This window comes from Lepidochelys kempii, chromosome 10 (assembly GCF_965140285.1).
Source record: "Lepidochelys kempii isolate rLepKem1 chromosome 10, rLepKem1.hap1, whole genome shotgun sequence".
Classification (NCBI taxonomy): domain Eukaryota; kingdom Metazoa; phylum Chordata; order Testudines; family Cheloniidae; genus Lepidochelys; species Lepidochelys kempii.
In genome coordinates this window covers 23,764,033-23,781,577 of record NC_136389.1, presented here as the reverse complement: position 1 = coordinate 23,781,577, position 17,545 = coordinate 23,764,033, and the positions used below count along the sequence as shown (strand labels likewise).

Genomic DNA, 17,545 nt, shown 5'->3' with positions numbered 1-17,545 from the left:
TATGCAGGCAACATTGTGAATTTTATGTTGGAGACCCAACACTGGGTCTACCCCTTCCTGGGGTATATTTCATCTCCTACCCATCTCCAGCCCTATCCATCACTGATGCTACAGAGGAAGGAGACTAAAAATATCCCAAAATACTTTTGAGGGGGTGGGAGTAAAATCCCTTCCTGACCTTTCCAGGAGACTGTCTGAAGCCCTGAAGCATGAGCTTTAGGAATGTAATCAATGAAAACTAGTGCATTAGGCTTTACACTTACTTTTTTGCAGTCTTTTGCAGTGGAGATTAAAGATAATGTTGGCATGGCCCAACACCTTAACAAATACTTTGCCTCAGTTTCTAATAAGACTAATGAAGAGCTTGGGGTAGTGGCAAGGTGGCTAACCAGAATGAGGATATGGAAGTAGACATTACCACATCCAAGGTGGAAGTGAAACTCAAAAAGTTTAATGGGATTAAATTGGGGGGCCCTGGGTAATCTCCATCCAAGAATATCAATGAAACTGGCACATGAAATTGCAAGATCAATAGCAAGGATTTTTAATGAATCTGTAAACTCAGGGGTCATACCTTATGACTGTAGAATTGCTAATATAGGACCTATTTTTAAGAAAGGTGGGGGGAAGTAATCCAGGAAACTACAGGCCTGGTAGTTTGACCTCAATTGTATGCAAGGTCTTGGAACAAATTTTGAAAGAGAAAATAGTTAAGGACATAGAGGTGAATGGTAATTGGGATAAAATACAACATGGTTTCACAAAAGGTATACTGTGCCAGACCCACCTGATCTTCTTTGAGAAGATAACTGATTTTTTAGACAAAGGAAATGCAGTAGATCTAATCTACTTGGATTTCAGTAAAGCATTGGATACAGTTCCACATGGGAAATTATTAGTTCAGTTGGAGAAGATGGGGATTAATATGAGAATTGAAAGGTGTTTAGGAGCTGGTTAAAGGGGAGACTACAATAGGTCATGCTGAAAGACTGGAGTAAAGTTACTAGTGGAATTCCTCAGGGATCCATCTTGGGGAAGTCTTATTTAACATTTAATTAATGACCTTGGCACAAAAAGTGGGAGTGTGCTAGTAAAATTTGCAGATGAGATAAAGTTGGGAGGTATTGCCAATACAGAGAAGGACTGGAATATCATACAAGAAGATCTGGATGACCTTGAAAACTGGAGTAATAGAAATGGGAGCACAGGCACTGGCTTCCTCTGGGCCCCAGAGGTGCTCAATCCACTGCTCTGCCCCAGGCCCCGACCCCTTCCCCCAATCCCATGCCCCGCCTCTTCCAGCCCCTGCTCCACCCCCACCCCGCCTCTTGCCACCCAGTTCCGCTCCTCCCCCGAGCATGCTCTGTCCCCACTCCTCCCTCTCCTTCCCACAGTGCCTCCTGCATGCTGTGGAACAGCTGATCCGTGAGAGGTGGGAAGAGCTGGGAACCGGGGGAGCTGGCTACTGGAGCACCTACAGTGTCGGCGCCTATGAATGGGATGACCTTACAGACTAACAACAAGATTTTTTGCTGTAAACTGTGGATTTATCAGTTGGAAGAGACAGAGGAGGAGAAAGACCTGGGTGTGTTGGTTGATCACAGGATGACTATGAGCTGCTAATGTGATGCAGCCGTGAAAAAGGCTAATCCAGTCCTAGGATGCATCAGGTGAGGTATTTCTAGTAGAGACAGGGAAGTGAAAATACCATTATACAAGGCACTGGTGAGACCTCAGCTAGAATACTGTGTGCAATTATGGTCTTCCATGTTTAAGAAAGATTAATTCAAACTGCAACAGGTGCAGAGAAGAGCTATTAGAATGATCCAAGGAATGGAAAGCCTACCTTATGAGAGGACACTAAAAGAGCTTGGCTTGTTTAGCCTAACAAAAGAAGGTTGAGGGGAGATATGATTCCTCTCTATAAATGCATCAAAAGGATAAATACCAGGGAGGGAGAGGAGTTATTTAAGTTATGTGCCAATGTGGACACAAGAACAAATGGCTATAAACTGGCCATCAACAAGTTTAGGCTTGAAATTAGGCAAAGGTTTCTAACCATCAGAGGAGTGAAGTTCTGGAACAGCCTTCCAAGGGAAGCAGTGGGGGCAAAAACTGGCTTCAAGGCTGATCTTGATAAGTTTATAGGGGGATGATACGATCGTGTTGCCCACAATGGCACATAAGCAATCTGCAACTTATAGCAGCAAATATCTCCAGTGGCTGGTGATGGGACACTTAGATGGGGAGGGCTCTGTGTTATTATCGAGAATTCTTTCCCAGGTGTCTGGCTGGTGTGTCTTGCCCATTTGATCAGGGGCTAACTGATCACCATACATGGGATCAGGAAGGAATTTTCCCCCTGGTAAGATTGGCAGAGATGCTGGGGGCTTTTTCGCCTTCACCTGCAGCATGGAGCATGGGTCACTTGAAGCTTTAAACTAGTGTAAAGGGTGGATTCTCTGTAACTTGATTTGCGGATTTCAGTAACTCAGCCAGGGTAGTGGGTGGGTGAGGTTCTGTAGCCTGCAATATGCAGGAGGTCAGACTAGATGATTCTGATAGTCCCTGTGACATTCTATATCTTGGGGGAGCGAGCTATAACCCCCATATTCCTCATTTTCATGTAATCATGATCTTACGTATAAAGCATGCCTTGTAAGGTATCAGGGGAAAGGTCATGATCTGCTGAAAGTCATTTCTCTATTCATATATGTATATCATTAATGCATATGAAGTTATGAGAATTGTGTAGTATGGTTGTCACTAAATGTTGTAAATTGGGGGAATCAGCCAGATTTTAGCTCCCCAGAGGCAACAGCAAGGAAAGTAACCAACGCCCGGGTGGGGGTGTCAAACAACCCATCAACAGCCATTGTCTAGCAAGGGAGTTACAATGCAATGACTCACCTACATGAGGCCACACAAGGGGAATTGCTCAACCTTGCTTGGAGAGACTTACTAATGCTCACCTGATTCTGAAGGGGGGGGGGCACAGCCAAAAGGGAGGAAAGGACATGATAAAAGGAAGAGACGTTTGCCATGCTCTTCTTCTCTCTTCCACCTACATCTACAGACACCACACCACGCGACTGAAGTGCTAATAAAAGGGGAGAGCCTGGTTGAAGAGCAACCAGCCAGCCTGTGGAGAGAAGCATCTACGTTTGTAAGGGCTCTGAAAGTGTTAAGATCAGCTTAGAAAGCATTTTGTTTTTATTTCATTTGACCAAACCCACCTTGTTATGCTTTGACTTATACTCACTTAAAATGTATCTTTGTAGTTAATAAATCTGTTTGCTTATTCTACCTGAAGCAGTGAGTTTGGTTTGAAGCGTGTCAGAAACTCCCCTTGGGATAAGAAGCCTGGTACATATCAATTTATTTGTTAAATTGATAAACCTATATAAGCTTGCAGCATCCAGCAGGCATAACTGGACACCTCAAGATGGAGGTTCCTAGGGTTGTGTCTGGGACCGGAGATATTGGCTAGTGTCATTTGGTTGCACAGTCCAAGGAGGAGCTTACATGCCAAAGGCTGTGTGGGAACAGCCCAGGTGTGGGGGGTTCTCACGGCAGAGCAGGGTAAGGCTGCTCCCAGAGTCAACGATTGGAGTAACCTAGCAAATCACCGGTCCAAATAACACCAGAGGGCAACGTCACAGTCCCCTCTACCCTCTCCAAGGGTACCCAGAGGCACCTTACTACCACCTACCTTTAGTGGAGCCTTGTCTGCACCTGCCAGGGGTCAGCTCCCTGACTCTCCCAGCCACAGGCACCACAAACACTCCCCTCAGCCCACATAGGCTCTGCTGTGCCTCGTGCAGGTTAGGGATAGACACATTCCAAACCTGAGTCCTCTAAGTGTTCCCCTGCAGTGTCTAGCCCCTTTGCCACTGGACCCTTACAGCATTACCAGGCCTGCTGTTCTCAGAGGAGTAGTGCACCACAGCTTATTAGTTACACCTCAGAACACTGCTCCACTTAACCCAGCATGTAGATTTGTTTATAGACAAAGCAAGTATAAGTTTATTTGACAAAGAATAGAGATTCATAGGACGGCAAACAGAAATACTGGAAACAAAGGGCTACATATAAAATAAATCCTGCCACACATTCTAGAGTCTGAACTCAACTCACAAAATGCCTTCTGGTCTGATAAGTAAGGGTGCGATTCTGTCACACAGGTCACGGAGTCCGTGACTTTCTGGGACCTCCATGACTTCTGCAGTGGCAGGGCTGGAGTAACTGTCAGCCCTAGGGCTGCCAGAGCAGCGTCCCATCAGTGCTGCCACAGCAACTGACTGGTGGTCGGCCCCGGGGCCACCGGAGCAGTAGTCCCTGGGCTGCTGGAATCAGCGGCCGGCAACAAGCCCGGGGGCTGGAGCAATGCCCCCTCCGTTGGCAGTGCTCCCACTGTTCATTCCCTCTCCCTGGGACCCCCTGGGTATTTTTAGTAAAAGTTAGGGACAGGTTGTGGGCTTCTGTGAATTTTTATTGCCTGTGTCTTGACTTTAATAAAAATACCCGTGACAGAATCCTAACCTTACTGCTTATCCAAAGTCCTTCTTACAGCATTTTTCAACCAGGCTGGGTGAGACCCTTCTTTCATGAGCCCCAACCCACTGGCAACTTGTCTCCCCTTGATGAAGGATGGCAGGGTGTCTTTCTGTACCCCCAGATACATCAGCTCAGACCTTTGATCTTCATCTGAAACAGGGTGGATTTGATTTAAATCAATTTGATTTAAATCGTGATTTAAATCACTCATCAGGCAGACTCAATTTAATCATGGATTTCTACGTAAAAGTGCATTCTTGTTGGTTGTTATAACCTTAATACATATTCTTCACAACTCAGAGATAGATGTAGGTTTCATTTTTAGAGGGTACACACTATACATTGTTAAGTGATTTATTTTGAAAACTTTTCAGATTAGTTTTACAGCTTTATCAGAAAATGAATTATTGGTTATTTCATTTACCAAAGGTAATTTAAGCAGCTATTTATGAAGTCAATGGGAGGTGAACTATCTCCAATTCAATAGGTTAATCATTAATATTTGGAGGATTTTCTTGCCATGCTGTATTAGGAGGAGAACATCACCAGACAGACATTTGAATTGTTTTATTTAAACTAAAACAGCAACATTATGTATTCTGGATTTTTTTCTTCAACAGCAAATATATAATATTTTAACAAAACAAGCATATGAATTTTTGAATTTAGCTAAAAACATTCAAGTTTTTTAAATCAGATTTGTTTTTATTAAAATTGTTTTTAACTAAAATAGTTAAATGAAATATTAAAAAAAAATCAATCAACTATATCAGCCAGGTCAACATGAGAAACTTAAAATATTGGCTTCTGTAGCTAACTCAGTCGTCTTCACCTTCACTTTCCTGTTTGTTCATAATCTGGAAAACAAAAACAAGCTTTCCTGCTTTTTCAGGTCCCGAACGATTTCTCAGTTTGGAATTAATCCCAAAGGAAGAAAATATTCTTTCTACACTGGCAGAAGAAGCTACTGCTGTTAAAAGTGAGATTATCACTCCAACGGTTTCTGAATCCAAGTGCTTAAGTGACTTCCACCAGTTCACTGGTGTGATTTTCTTTAAAACATCATCAGCAAACACATATTTCTTGAATGGTTCTTATTCCCAAACTGGGTCTCTTTTACAGCTTGCTGCCATTATAGGTGTTGCCTTCTAGTGAGAGAATGGTACAGTAGATCTCAAATCAATGAAGGCTACACTCAGAAAGACCTCAAGACTTCTGGAATACGCTGCTCAGACAGTTTCACTTTTGTTTCTACTGCCTGTCCCTCCTTTCTCATTTAGCTCCAGACTTCTTCTCCTTGTCCAGATCTATTCTGGCCCCAACAATCAGCTATTCATTGAACTTTTGGAAACTTTGCACTTTTAGAAAGAGGTAAGGGGTTGACTCTGTGTACTCAAATTTGCAGAGGGACAATAGGGTTGAGGTCTGTTATTTCTCACCTCAGTATTATTTCTTTAAAAACATTTTTGCTGTTAACAAGCATGTTATCTCTGGAGACACAAATCCACAGTTTGAGAACTGCAAAACTAAGCATCTCTGATGGTATCTTCTTGACTGAGCACTAAGTTCCATTGGGTAGATAGAAAGATTAACCTAAATAATCTATACAGAAGTCTGTGGAAACCCATAAGATTGGTTCCCTAATCCATGAACTATTGGAACTCATTTACAACTTTTCCTAAACATTACATTAATATATTGTCTCATACTACAGAATTAGAAGTTATAATCCCTATTCCATGATGAGATATGTATCTCAATTAAAACTAAAACTTTTAGATAGATATTTTCCTCAAAAAGAATTTTATCCAAAAAAAATCCAATTTAAATAAAAAAACCCACAATTGATGTTTTTATCATTGATTTTTATCCACCCTGATCTGAAAACAGGGTCCTCTCCCACTCCCCTGTTTACCTCTTCCTATTAATTTCCTTCTGAAGTCCTTGCAAGCTCTTCATTAACATTTGACTCAGTGCGCTAGTAGACTACATAGTGGTCAGCTAGGGAGATAAGTGTCTCCCATCGTCTGTCTGGAAAAGTTTGTCTCAAGGCATGCTCGCTACCTCTGAATGACCTACCTTTTAACTACAAGGCCTTCAGAACATATTTTTCCAATAGATAGATACACACACATCATCTTATATGTTATCCGCTCATACATTTGCAAAGATTGTGATGCCCAGTGTGACACAGGCTTTCAGAAAAAACCTTCCATGACACTCTTTGGTGAATTAGAATGTAAATACCAGACTGAAGGGATCCCTGTGTTGTTAAGTGCTGAGGAATCTTGTCGCTGCAGCAGCTCTGTCAAGGCTGCTAAGTTATTGCAGCTGCTCAGTGATTCCATTCTTGGAGCTCCGATGTTAGTTGCACAAGCAGAGAGAGCAGACTGCTAATTCAGCAAACTCGATGTTACTCCTAAGGAAAGACCACAGGTATAGTTCAGTGATAAAGGCACTTGGCCAGGTTTAATGCCCTCAAGACACAGTCCTAATGACTTGCACAGCTTGCACAATTACGTTAACACAATTGCCCCAGGGCAAGGAGCAGTTCAGTCAGCAGCGGGAATCTTTGCTGTCCCTCAGCCACACAGAGGGTTAAGGCAAGGTACCCACCATTTATAGACTGAGACAAGCAACTGAGATAAACAACTTACGTACCACATTATATGTTCCTGACATCTATTTGTTGCCTCCCCTTGTATCCTGCTCCTGATGTCTTGAACAAAACATCCCTATTCATTATTCTGTCAAACCAGCTTATTTTACCAGGGGTCAATGTGCTCCTGTGTCATCTCCTAAGAATTGGTTTACGCAGTTACTTGAGAACTCTTGATTTTTTGTATCATCCTCTTCTGTCAGGAATGTGCTTACTTGGTTAGCCAATACCTGCTGTATTATTTTACTAAGGCCAAGCCTTCTGTGGTTCACACTGTTAGTTATGCCGAGGACTCCAGCAAGGCCTGCACCCTGTAACCATTATGCACCCCATGCTCTCTGCCAGTTGGCACCAACAGGTCCTTGGGTCACAATAAGACATAAACCAGCAGTAACACCTTATTCCAGCCCCCCAACATGTGCTACATTACCTCACATTTTCAGCTACCTGACAAGGTGTAACCTACCCCTCCTGAGTGCCTTGCTGCCTTTCTTTTTCTGGACCCTCAGTGTGTTATACTACCTTCAACTTGGAGCTAAATTCAGAGGTGATGTGTAAACACAAGCAGGTGTGGGTCTAAACTGAATAAGCATTTGTTTCCCCTACACCCAACACACTGCCCCTCCATACCAGCAGTTATATCCAAGGAAAGTTAAGAGAGGCTGCATTATCTTTGCTGGAGAGTTCTCCTCTCCATGTTGGAAAACCACATAGGACAGACAGGTGCCAGCTGTAGCATTCTTTGCAATGCTGTCCCATTAGGACTGCTCTGTCAGCAAGCAGAGGTAGAGACGCAGACGGCCCCAGAGTTGTAAAGGCACGCGGCCTCACATTAATTGCTCTGCGTCATGGTTACAGTGTTAACTGCACCTGTGACCCCTCTTCTGGTCTCTCTCAAGTGTCTTCACTCTTCCCAGTGAGGAAGCCCTCCATTCTCCCCCTCACAGACCCAGGTCCCTGAGCTATAAACATCCTTGTTCATCAACCGTGATTCCTCAGCAGCCCCAGTGGGTTTGACACCGGTTAAGAAACTTCCTTTCAGAAGCTGTCACCAGTAGATAAATGCAGTGACCCAGAGCAGCTTCTTCAAAACAGGGTATTTATTATTTATTTATAGAATTCAGAGAATAGAGTTGGAACAACAAAAGGCCTACATGCAAATGGCTTACCTACAGCTTAGCATTTCCCTCAGAGCCTCGGGAGGCCCAGCTCTTTAAGACCCATTCTGCAGAGTCTGTCTCCATGTGTCAGTCAGCTCTCCTTGAGCAGTTTCCTAACAACCCAGTCTCTTCCCCAGACTCTGGATTTTTATCTAGAGTTCTTTGTTTCAGGTGTTCAGGTCCCTCCTACCCCAGTCAGGGTGTTTGAGGCAGATTGGTCAAAGGGAATAGTTCAAAAGCATTGACACCTGTATTGTCAGATAAGTTCCAGTGACTGGGTTATATAAAGCCACTGTATGCCTTCCTGCAGACCTGCAGTAATCTTGTGCAAGAATTAATCCTTTGAATCGTCTAGCAAACAGCATAACACTCAAACAGAGGTACGCAATAGTTATAAAACAAAATGCAGCTATCTCCCATGTTCTTCACACTCTGTGAATCCACATGGATCTGAAGTAAGGGGAAGCTGCTTTTTGCCAGGCTAGAGTCCTGGTCTCTTCCATGAGGCAACCTCCTTCTCAAAAAGGTTTCCTGGCCCCTTGATGTGTGTCTCTGTGTAGAATCACAGTCTGGCCATGTGATCCTGGGGACCAAACATGCACTCTTTATATCCTTTTTCTTGGGTGCAATCCACTCTCTCTAATGGAAAGGAGAATGTTTCACCTTTCTTTGATTCAACCTGTTCTACATGTGAAACTCAAGAAATAGCGCCTCGTGTTTGTGTTTATAAAACCATATCCCCTCACGAGGTTCCAGGAGATTGTGTTTAGCACTAGATGAATTCAGTAAAGAAAATTGTATAGCATGCAGCTTCTTCTTTTCTGTCTCTCTCTCTTTTTTTTTTTCGTTTTTTTGTTTTACCGTCACAACAAACTATAATCTACATTTTATTTTCTTAACTTTATTCTTGTTTCCAATGAAAGCTGAGTTAACTGCTCTGCTTTCACTTTGTTAGGTCAGGCACTAGTTTCAAAGGTTTGTACAGGGTCTAAAGAGCCACATTCATCACCATCTGTGTTTGATCTCTACACAACATTAAGAATCCAAGAACTTTGCAGACACAGTTGGGTCCCAGATGACCACATTTGCTAACCATGTATGTACAAACACACAAAGCCTAGCTATATATACACTGCAGCTCTGTTAGGTTTTGTTGACTTCTGCAATACAAGGCAGGCAGGCTCACTAGTGGGGTCCCAAATGATTTAAAGGGATACTACCCAATTGCTCTATTTTACGCTAGCCTGTGAAGTAAATTAGGATTGCTTTTTTTTATGACAATTAAGGTTTCCAGTTGATTCTTTTTCAAAGAAAAAATGTAGTGATGAAACTAGCACTTAATGTTCAGATTTAAAGTTGCTGAACAGCAAATCCTACATTTTAGAGCAGTTTTGCAAAGAAATGTTTATACTTAACACTTTTGTGATTGGCCTGTGCATAGGTTTTACTGAGACAGGAGGTTGCACAGAACTTCTCTCCGCCCCTACCTCCCCACACTTCAAACCTCCTACTTGAAAACCAGCCACCCGGGCAGATCCTGTGCTTAGAGAAGTCCCTACTCCTCCCTCCAACCTCCCCAATACTCAAACACCAGATCTCTCATCATTGTCTCAGCCCCCTCCTGCTGCATTGGAGAAACACAGGTTCTCTGAAATGTGACCCTGTCATCTGAAGTGAACATCCTTCCACAACTTTGTTCCTCTTCACTGAACCTCTAGATCTTTTCTGTGTATTCCCTGGTCTGTTCCCTTCTTACTCATCATGACCTCTGTTCTTTCCTCTCATCCAAACTCCTCCCTTCTCAGCTGCAGTGTGGTCTGTCCCACCATGCAGTCATTTAAATCAAAGGTGTGCGAGCACTGATAATAAAACTTACACACCTGTTTCACAATGGTGTGGACACAATGGTGGTGGACATCCTACTATGACAATTTGGGGACTATGTCTGTACAGCTTATGAATTCTTGTTGGTATTTGGGAAGTTGTTCTTAGGAAAACTGCTGTGTCATGGAATTCCTCTGTGTATCCATTATTGCTGACAAGCCTGTAAGCTGGTCTCTGTCTGACTAGCTGCCATGGAGAATAGTTAACCTTAACCATTGTCCTCTGACCAGTCAATAGGAGGTTGGCTGGAGCTGGGAGAAGCCATTTCTAGCTTCTTGGGTTTGGAGAGTGGGAAAATTAGCAGCAGCAGCAGCAGCAGCACAAAGGAACTAGGTGGCAGTCGTGGAGACAGGATGTATGAACTCCAGGGCCTCACGTTGCAACTCAAGAAGCTTTGGATAGAAGGAGAAGGGGGAACAGTCGGGCATAGTTTTGTAGCAGGGATTTAGCTAGAAGACCATCCAGGGTCAGAGAAAAGAAACTGACTTAGAGAAGGAGGAGGAGATGCTCCATGTTTCAGAAGTCAAGTCGTGAGCTAAAGCAGAAGCATCCCAGACAACACCCCCAGAGGACCCAGACCCCAGCCCAAAGAATGCTTCAGAGTGGTGGTAATCTGAGGCAGGGAAATGTGTGCGTGGTTTATTGTTGTTGCACAGGTCTCTACATTTCTTTTTCTTTTAAAGAAAAATGAATGGTGTTTTAGAACCCTGTGCAAAATCTATCTTTATGTGTTACACTTATCATATGCTCTTGAGGAGTTAACCTGTGGTCCCACAACACCCACATGGCTGGAGTAGGGTAGCAGTTCTATAGTACCTTCCATCTTAATATCTCCATGCTTGAAGTCAGAAGAAGTAGCAGCTGTTCAATGCCTTTAGGATTTGGCTTTTGAAAGTGAAATATAAACAGACCGCTACAACATCCTTGTGTTTGAATAATCAGCATTCTGTTTGAGATTTCAGCACTGCCTGCTTTAGAGTAGATTTGATGGTAGATGCCATGACAAATTATAAAAGTTATACACTATTGATAAGCATCCTTTATTTTATTCTGTTCATCATTTTGTGCTTTGAATTTCAGCTAGTAAAAGACAAACAATGGATTCGGCAGTTTTGACTGAAAATAGCTTTCTTGATTTGCTGCACAGCAATATTGATCCACTGCATCTATACAGCCTCTTGGACACAAGGTTATCTAATGAAGATGAAGAAAGTGAACTTTCAACAGGTTAGTAATGCAGTGAATTGTCCTGCTGGTTAGCCAGGACATTGGATGAAAGTAGAAGATGCCATTACTTAACAAGCGCACTTTGTTGTGATGGTGGAGCTAATCTAAATGTAGATATGGAATTCTGATGTGATGGCTCTAATCCACATTCAGATACAGTAGTTGTTCCAGATACCATCCTGTGTTAAATTTGTGAACCTGAGTTACAACTCTGTTTGTTCAGCTTGTAGTTTATAACACACTTCTTTACATGTTGCTCCTAATGAGAGGCTAATATCTTTGGCATGCATCTCATACAGCATAACTAAATGCTATGTAAAAGCTTCCCTCTGCTGTCCTGGTCAGGCTAGCAACTGGCAACCCCTCTGCAATTTCAGGCTGGTGCCTTTACTAAACAGAGACTTTAGCTGAGCCAGACTGAGTGAGGACAGACCTCCACAAACAAAAACAGCAAATTAATTTCCTCTGGTGATCAAAGATCCAGGATTTGACCTTAAATCTTGAGGTAGATGACCAGTGTACTAGCAGCTGCGGGGAATTTGGCCAGTTTCAGCATCATTTCTTAAACAAGGTTGGGAGGAGGCCGTCTCTCTATGCATCTGGGGGTTTCCTTCCCAATTCCCAGGACCAGCTGGGTTGGAGGCTGATTCCTGTCCATTCCCTGACCCTCAAACCCAGTCCTACCTGAGGATGTCATTGTGATTGCAGTGGTAAATCTGCAGTAGTAGGCTAGTGGGCTACATAATTGTTGACCTCATGCAGTTTCCTGCCCTCACTGTACTCCTCCTCTGGGTTTCTCTGGGGGCAGGCGGGAGGGGATCATATGTAGCTCTGTTAATTTGGTGTCTTAGTATTTCCATCAGACTCAAGGTATATTGAATGTTGATACCGGACAAAGGCCTTCATGGCCTGGCGGGTGTTCTTTTAAACACTATTTACTATCAATTGATTCAGTACCTTGTACTAAGACAGTAGCTAAATAGCTTTTTTAAAATGGACAGAAAGTCCCAGCTCTTAACAGAGGGGAGCATGATTCTCCCTTGCCTTCACCTTTGTAGTCACTTTATGTCTGCGCCAAGTGAGTGTAGAATGTTACTGTCAAGGTTCCTTCCCCACTCTGAACTCTAGGGTACAGATGTGGGGACCTGCATGAAAGACCCCCTAAGCTTATTCTTACCAGCTTAGGTTAAAAACTTCCCCAAGGTACAAACTTTGCCTTGTCCTTGAACCATACGCTACCACCACCAAACGTGTTAAATAAAGAACAGGGAAAGAGACCACTTGGAGATGTCTTCCCCCAAAATATCCCTCCAAGCCCTACACCCCCTTTCCTGGGGAAGGCTTGATAATAATCCTCACCAACTGGTACAGGTGAACACAGACCCAAACCCTTGGATCTTAAGAACAATGAAAAATCAATCAGGTTCTTAAAAGAAGAATTTTAATTAAAGAAAAGGTAAAAGAATCACCTCTGTAAAATCAGGATGGTAAATACCTTACAGGGTAATCAGATTCAAAACACAGAGAATCCCTCTAGGCAAAGCCTTAAGTTACAAAAAGACACAAAAACAGGAATAGACATTCCATTCAGCACAGCTTATTTTACCAGTCATTAAACAAAAGGAAATCTAATGCATTTCTAGCTAGATTACTTACTAACTTTATAGGCGTTGTAAGGCTGCATTCCTGATCTGTTCCCGGCAAAAGCATCACACAGACAGACAAACCCTTTGTTCCCCACCTCTAGCTTTGAAAGTATCTTGTTCCCTCATTGGTCATTTTGAGTCAGGTGCCAGCAAGGTTATCTTAGCTTCTCAACCCTTTACAGGTGAAAGGGTTTTGCCTCTGGCCAGGAGGGATTTCATAGCACTGTATACAGAAAGGTGGTTACCCTTCCCTTTATATTTATGACAGTTACCAAATCAGAATGGTATAAAGCAGTCGAGAATCAGACTTCAGAATCTGGAGTCATCTCATGCTTAATTATTGCTGGTCTGAGATCGGGGCCCACGTTTGCCCTCTGAACTGGCAACTACGATTGACACCTGCAGGAATTCGTCTGTGCAGATGGGGCCTTGCTTATGCAGCAAACTCGGAAAGCAGGATGAGTTAAGGAGCAAAGATCTGGTTGTCCTCTTAGTTACAGCAGTGAAGCTGTAACTTGATCAGTTACTTTACTCCTGATTGTCACCAGTGTGACCAGAAAAATCAGGTCCAGAATTTTAAGCAGTTTACTTAGATTTGTTAGCCCAATGTGATTTCCATTCCTGTGCAATGAGTTGGCCTTGAGTCAGTTCCTAGTGAACCAACATCTATCACAAAACCACCACAGGATGAATGCTTGGGAGAGAATGAATAATTCTGCCTTTTTGACTTGTCCTGCCTCCTGGGTTTCTTTACCCTGGCCATGGCATTCACTGACCTAATTATAACTTTTTTTTATACTTTTTTTATTCTAGACCCTGAAATTGATACCATCAACCATGATCAGTTCAGCAATTTGGATGTCTTTTATACAATGGAAAGCAATGGAAGTGTGGAAGAATCTCTCTTTTCAAATACAGGGGAAGCTTATTCTAGAATAGGTATGAGATTTTTTGAGGGGTGTGTGATGTTTTGGAGATAACTAGACAAGTATGGGGTTCTTCCCTGTATAACCCTGAATGCATTTATGCTGTGCCACTTTGTTTCCGACCCTTGACACCAGTAGCCTGGCCATAAGCACAAAATCTTACCTTGGCTTCCATCAGCCTAGTTACTCCTTGCAGGGTAGCACCACAGTCCTTCCGGTCCAAAGTCACCCCAAATCTATCCTTTCGGTGTTCTTTCCTACCAGACACATGGATCATTCCCCTCTAGTTCATCACCCTCGAATGCGTGAAACCAGCCCCCTAGTGATCAGCTCATTCTGGCACCCAAGCTCCACACGGGTTGAGCAACAGAGATCTGCTTGGGGTAGAAATAAACAGGCAGTTTATTTAATAGAAAAACCATGGACTCAAAGATGAACTAGTAAGGGAGAGCGAACGCATACAGGTCACAGAAAATAAACACAAAGATGCAACCTCAGGCTTTACACTTCCATACTAGATAAAATCCCTTTTCTAAGATAAGTTACCTATTGACATTAAACCAGCTTATCTTATTTACAGTGAAGGAAAAGCAGATGGAGCTGGGGCTGTCCCTGTTGGCTCCTTGTGCACATGCATAGGGCCTGCCCCATGTGGGAGAGGACTGGGGAGGCACAGGGTGCAGGTCCCATCTTTATCCCCTGCAAAACCTCTACAGCCAGGATTTAACAGCTAGAATCTTGCTGTGGCTTCACCAAGCAGTAGTTTCCACAGCAACACCCTTATAAAGTGACACCTGAGAATGGTATATTGCCACGGCAACAAGTCAGCTTAATGAGGCACAATTAGCTATACCAGGGTTTGAGCCTCACACAGCACTATGTTCTGCAAACTCTCTGGCTTCACTACCGGATAGAGGGAGTTGTGATATTTAAATCAAATCACAATTTATCCTTAAATTTGTATATATTTATCAAATAAATAAAAAAGACTATACAAAATGTATTCTGTAGCTTGTGGGAATACTTGATTGGCTGTGCCTCACTTGCCTATGCTGATAAGCCACCCCAACTTTGAACAGTTTCGTAGCGACCCCCCTAGCTAAGCAGGGGTCCAGTGTTTCGCAGACAGCTTCCTGCTTAGAGGCTCCCCCTGAGATTCCAGGTGAAAAACTCACTTTCAAGCCTCCTTTTCCTCCGCCCCCCCCCCTTCCATAGGATCCCAGAATATCAGAGTTGGAAGGGACCTCAGGAGGTCATCTAGTCCAACCCCTGTTAAAAGGGGGGCCAATCCCCCAATTTTTGCCCCAGATCCCTAAATGGCCCCCTCAAGGATTGCACTCACAACCCTGGGTTTAGCAGGCCAATGCTCAAACCACTGAGCTATCCCTCCCCCCGTCATGGTAAGTAATGGTCATTCTGAAAGGAAGCAATTCCCTCTTAACTTGATAGCTGGAAAGTCTCATTGTCTTTCCATTAACTTTAATTAGGGTGACCAGATGTCCCAATTTTATAGGGACTTTTTGGGGCTTTTTCTTATATAGGCGCCCCTTACCCCCACCCCCTGTCCTAATTTTTCACACTTGCTGTTTTGTCACCCTAACTTTAATGGTACACCATAGTCTTTTCTTGGGCTGGAAAATGGGGTGAGTACTTGAAGCTGGTTTCATTTTAAATAACTGGTTTTGAAGGTGACCCTCCCTGCTTGGCTGCTTCACCACTCTGCTGTGAGGTGAGGTTGAGCAGATTCATAACCACAGTCTGTATACATATCTTGACCATCAAATTCAGAACATTACAAGCTTTCACAAAAGATCTTACTCAATATATATATAGAGAGAGAGAGAGAGTACAATAATACAGCATGTAATCTGTTGGTTTAACCTCTCTTTTGAGGGGTTTAAACTTCCTATTCTGTGTTTGGGGTGTCTGGACCCTGATTATCATAGGGGGGAAGTGGCATCACATCAGCTATGAATATTGTTACTTTTTCCTTCCTCTGTATACTGGTTCCTTACAAGTTATCATTTGATCACAGTAAATTAGTAATGCCTAACTTTAGTCTCATTTTGTCTAATATAGTTAGTATTTTAACAATTACATGATTAAGAGCTAAAGTTTTTCAATAAAGCCCACCCTGATAACTCCCCTAAAAATATTCAAAACACCTAGGTCACCCAAAATTGCTATATTTCTTAAATATAAAAAGTATAAATTAGTTTAACAGTCACTTTCATAAGATGTGCCACATCAAAGTAGCAATTCTGTGTCCCACGCTTTTAGAATTAATGATGCTAGATACATATATTGTAATGTGAATATATGTATGATTATTAACTGTCTTGACAAATATAAGTAAGTAGGGCCATTTCCTGCTCTCAATGAAAGCAATAAGAGTTTTCCATTGACTTGCTAAGAGCAGAATGATCCCACAGGACCTAAACCACTGAAGTGAGTAGTCACTCATATGAGTGAAGCTTGCTGGTATGAATAAGAGTTGTAGGTACCAGACCCACAGAGTGTATGGCTGGGAACCCTAACTTACTGCTTTTCTAAAGTAGTAATGGGTGTTTCCAGTCTGAGTTTTATTAACAAGTACATGTGAAATCCTTTTGCTTGGCTCTTAGGTGACTTCTTCCCAATCACAGGAGTGAAAGTTGCTTTAAACAACACTAAATAACAGTCCTTCTATGAAATAAAAGAGGTGTCTGTACTCCCCCCTCCACCCCACCCCACCCTCACCCCTCACACACACAATATACCAGCTAGTATTATTTTAATCAATTTGTACATCTCATGAGCAAAATGGTCACCCTTGACTGCTGGATATGTTTTGGTTGGCACAGAGAAAAAAATCTCCATTAATTATACTTTCCTGATCAACACTTGCTATGTTAACTTCCTATTTCTAGTGCCCTGCACTTCCTGAACACTACATTTATTTAATAAGTAAAACTAATGGACATTTCTTACTCTCCTTTCAGACCTTGGACTTTTGTACATGAGAATAATCTACAATAATTTGTTCTTAATTGTGTCATTTAACATACCATTGTGCTCTTTTTTCCCCCTTCTTGTTAGCTGGATTAGCAGAATATGTGCTCAAAGATCAGCAGGAGAGACAGATGGAAGACATTTTTGGTAAGGTTTTAACACATGGGGTAAAGTTTAGATATGACTGCTCTCTATAAATACATCAGAGAAATGAATACCAGGGAGGGAGAGTTATTTAAGTCAAGTGCCAATGCTGACACAGAACAAATTGATATAAAGAGGCCATCAATAAGTTTAGGCTTGAAATTAGACAAAGGTTTCTAACCATCAGAGGAGTGAAGTTATAGAACAGCCTTCCAAGTGGAACAGTGGGGGCAAAAAGCTTATCTGGCTTCAAGATTGAGCTTGATATGTTTATGGAGGGGGGAGGTATGATGAGCTCAGACTAGATGATTATGATAGCCCCTTCTGGCCATTAAGTCTATGAGTCTAAAT

General features: G+C 42.6%; 1 protein-coding gene across 3 annotated transcripts in view; it reads left to right on the top strand.

The window, feature by feature from the left end:
• The window catches only part of CIITA (class II major histocompatibility complex transactivator), a 76,989-nt gene that overhangs the window by 30,456 nt on the left and 28,988 nt on the right, over positions 1–17,545 (top strand). For all 3 annotated transcript variants that reach the window (XM_073362462.2, XM_073362463.2, XM_073362461.2), the window contains exons 2-4: positions 11,341–11,487; positions 13,947–14,072; positions 17,138–17,197. In XM_073362462.2, the coding sequence (XP_073218563.1) occupies positions 11,341–11,487; positions 13,947–14,072; positions 17,138–17,197 (333 nt within the window). The remainder of the gene's footprint in view (positions 1–11,340; positions 11,488–13,946; positions 14,073–17,137; positions 17,198–17,545) is intronic.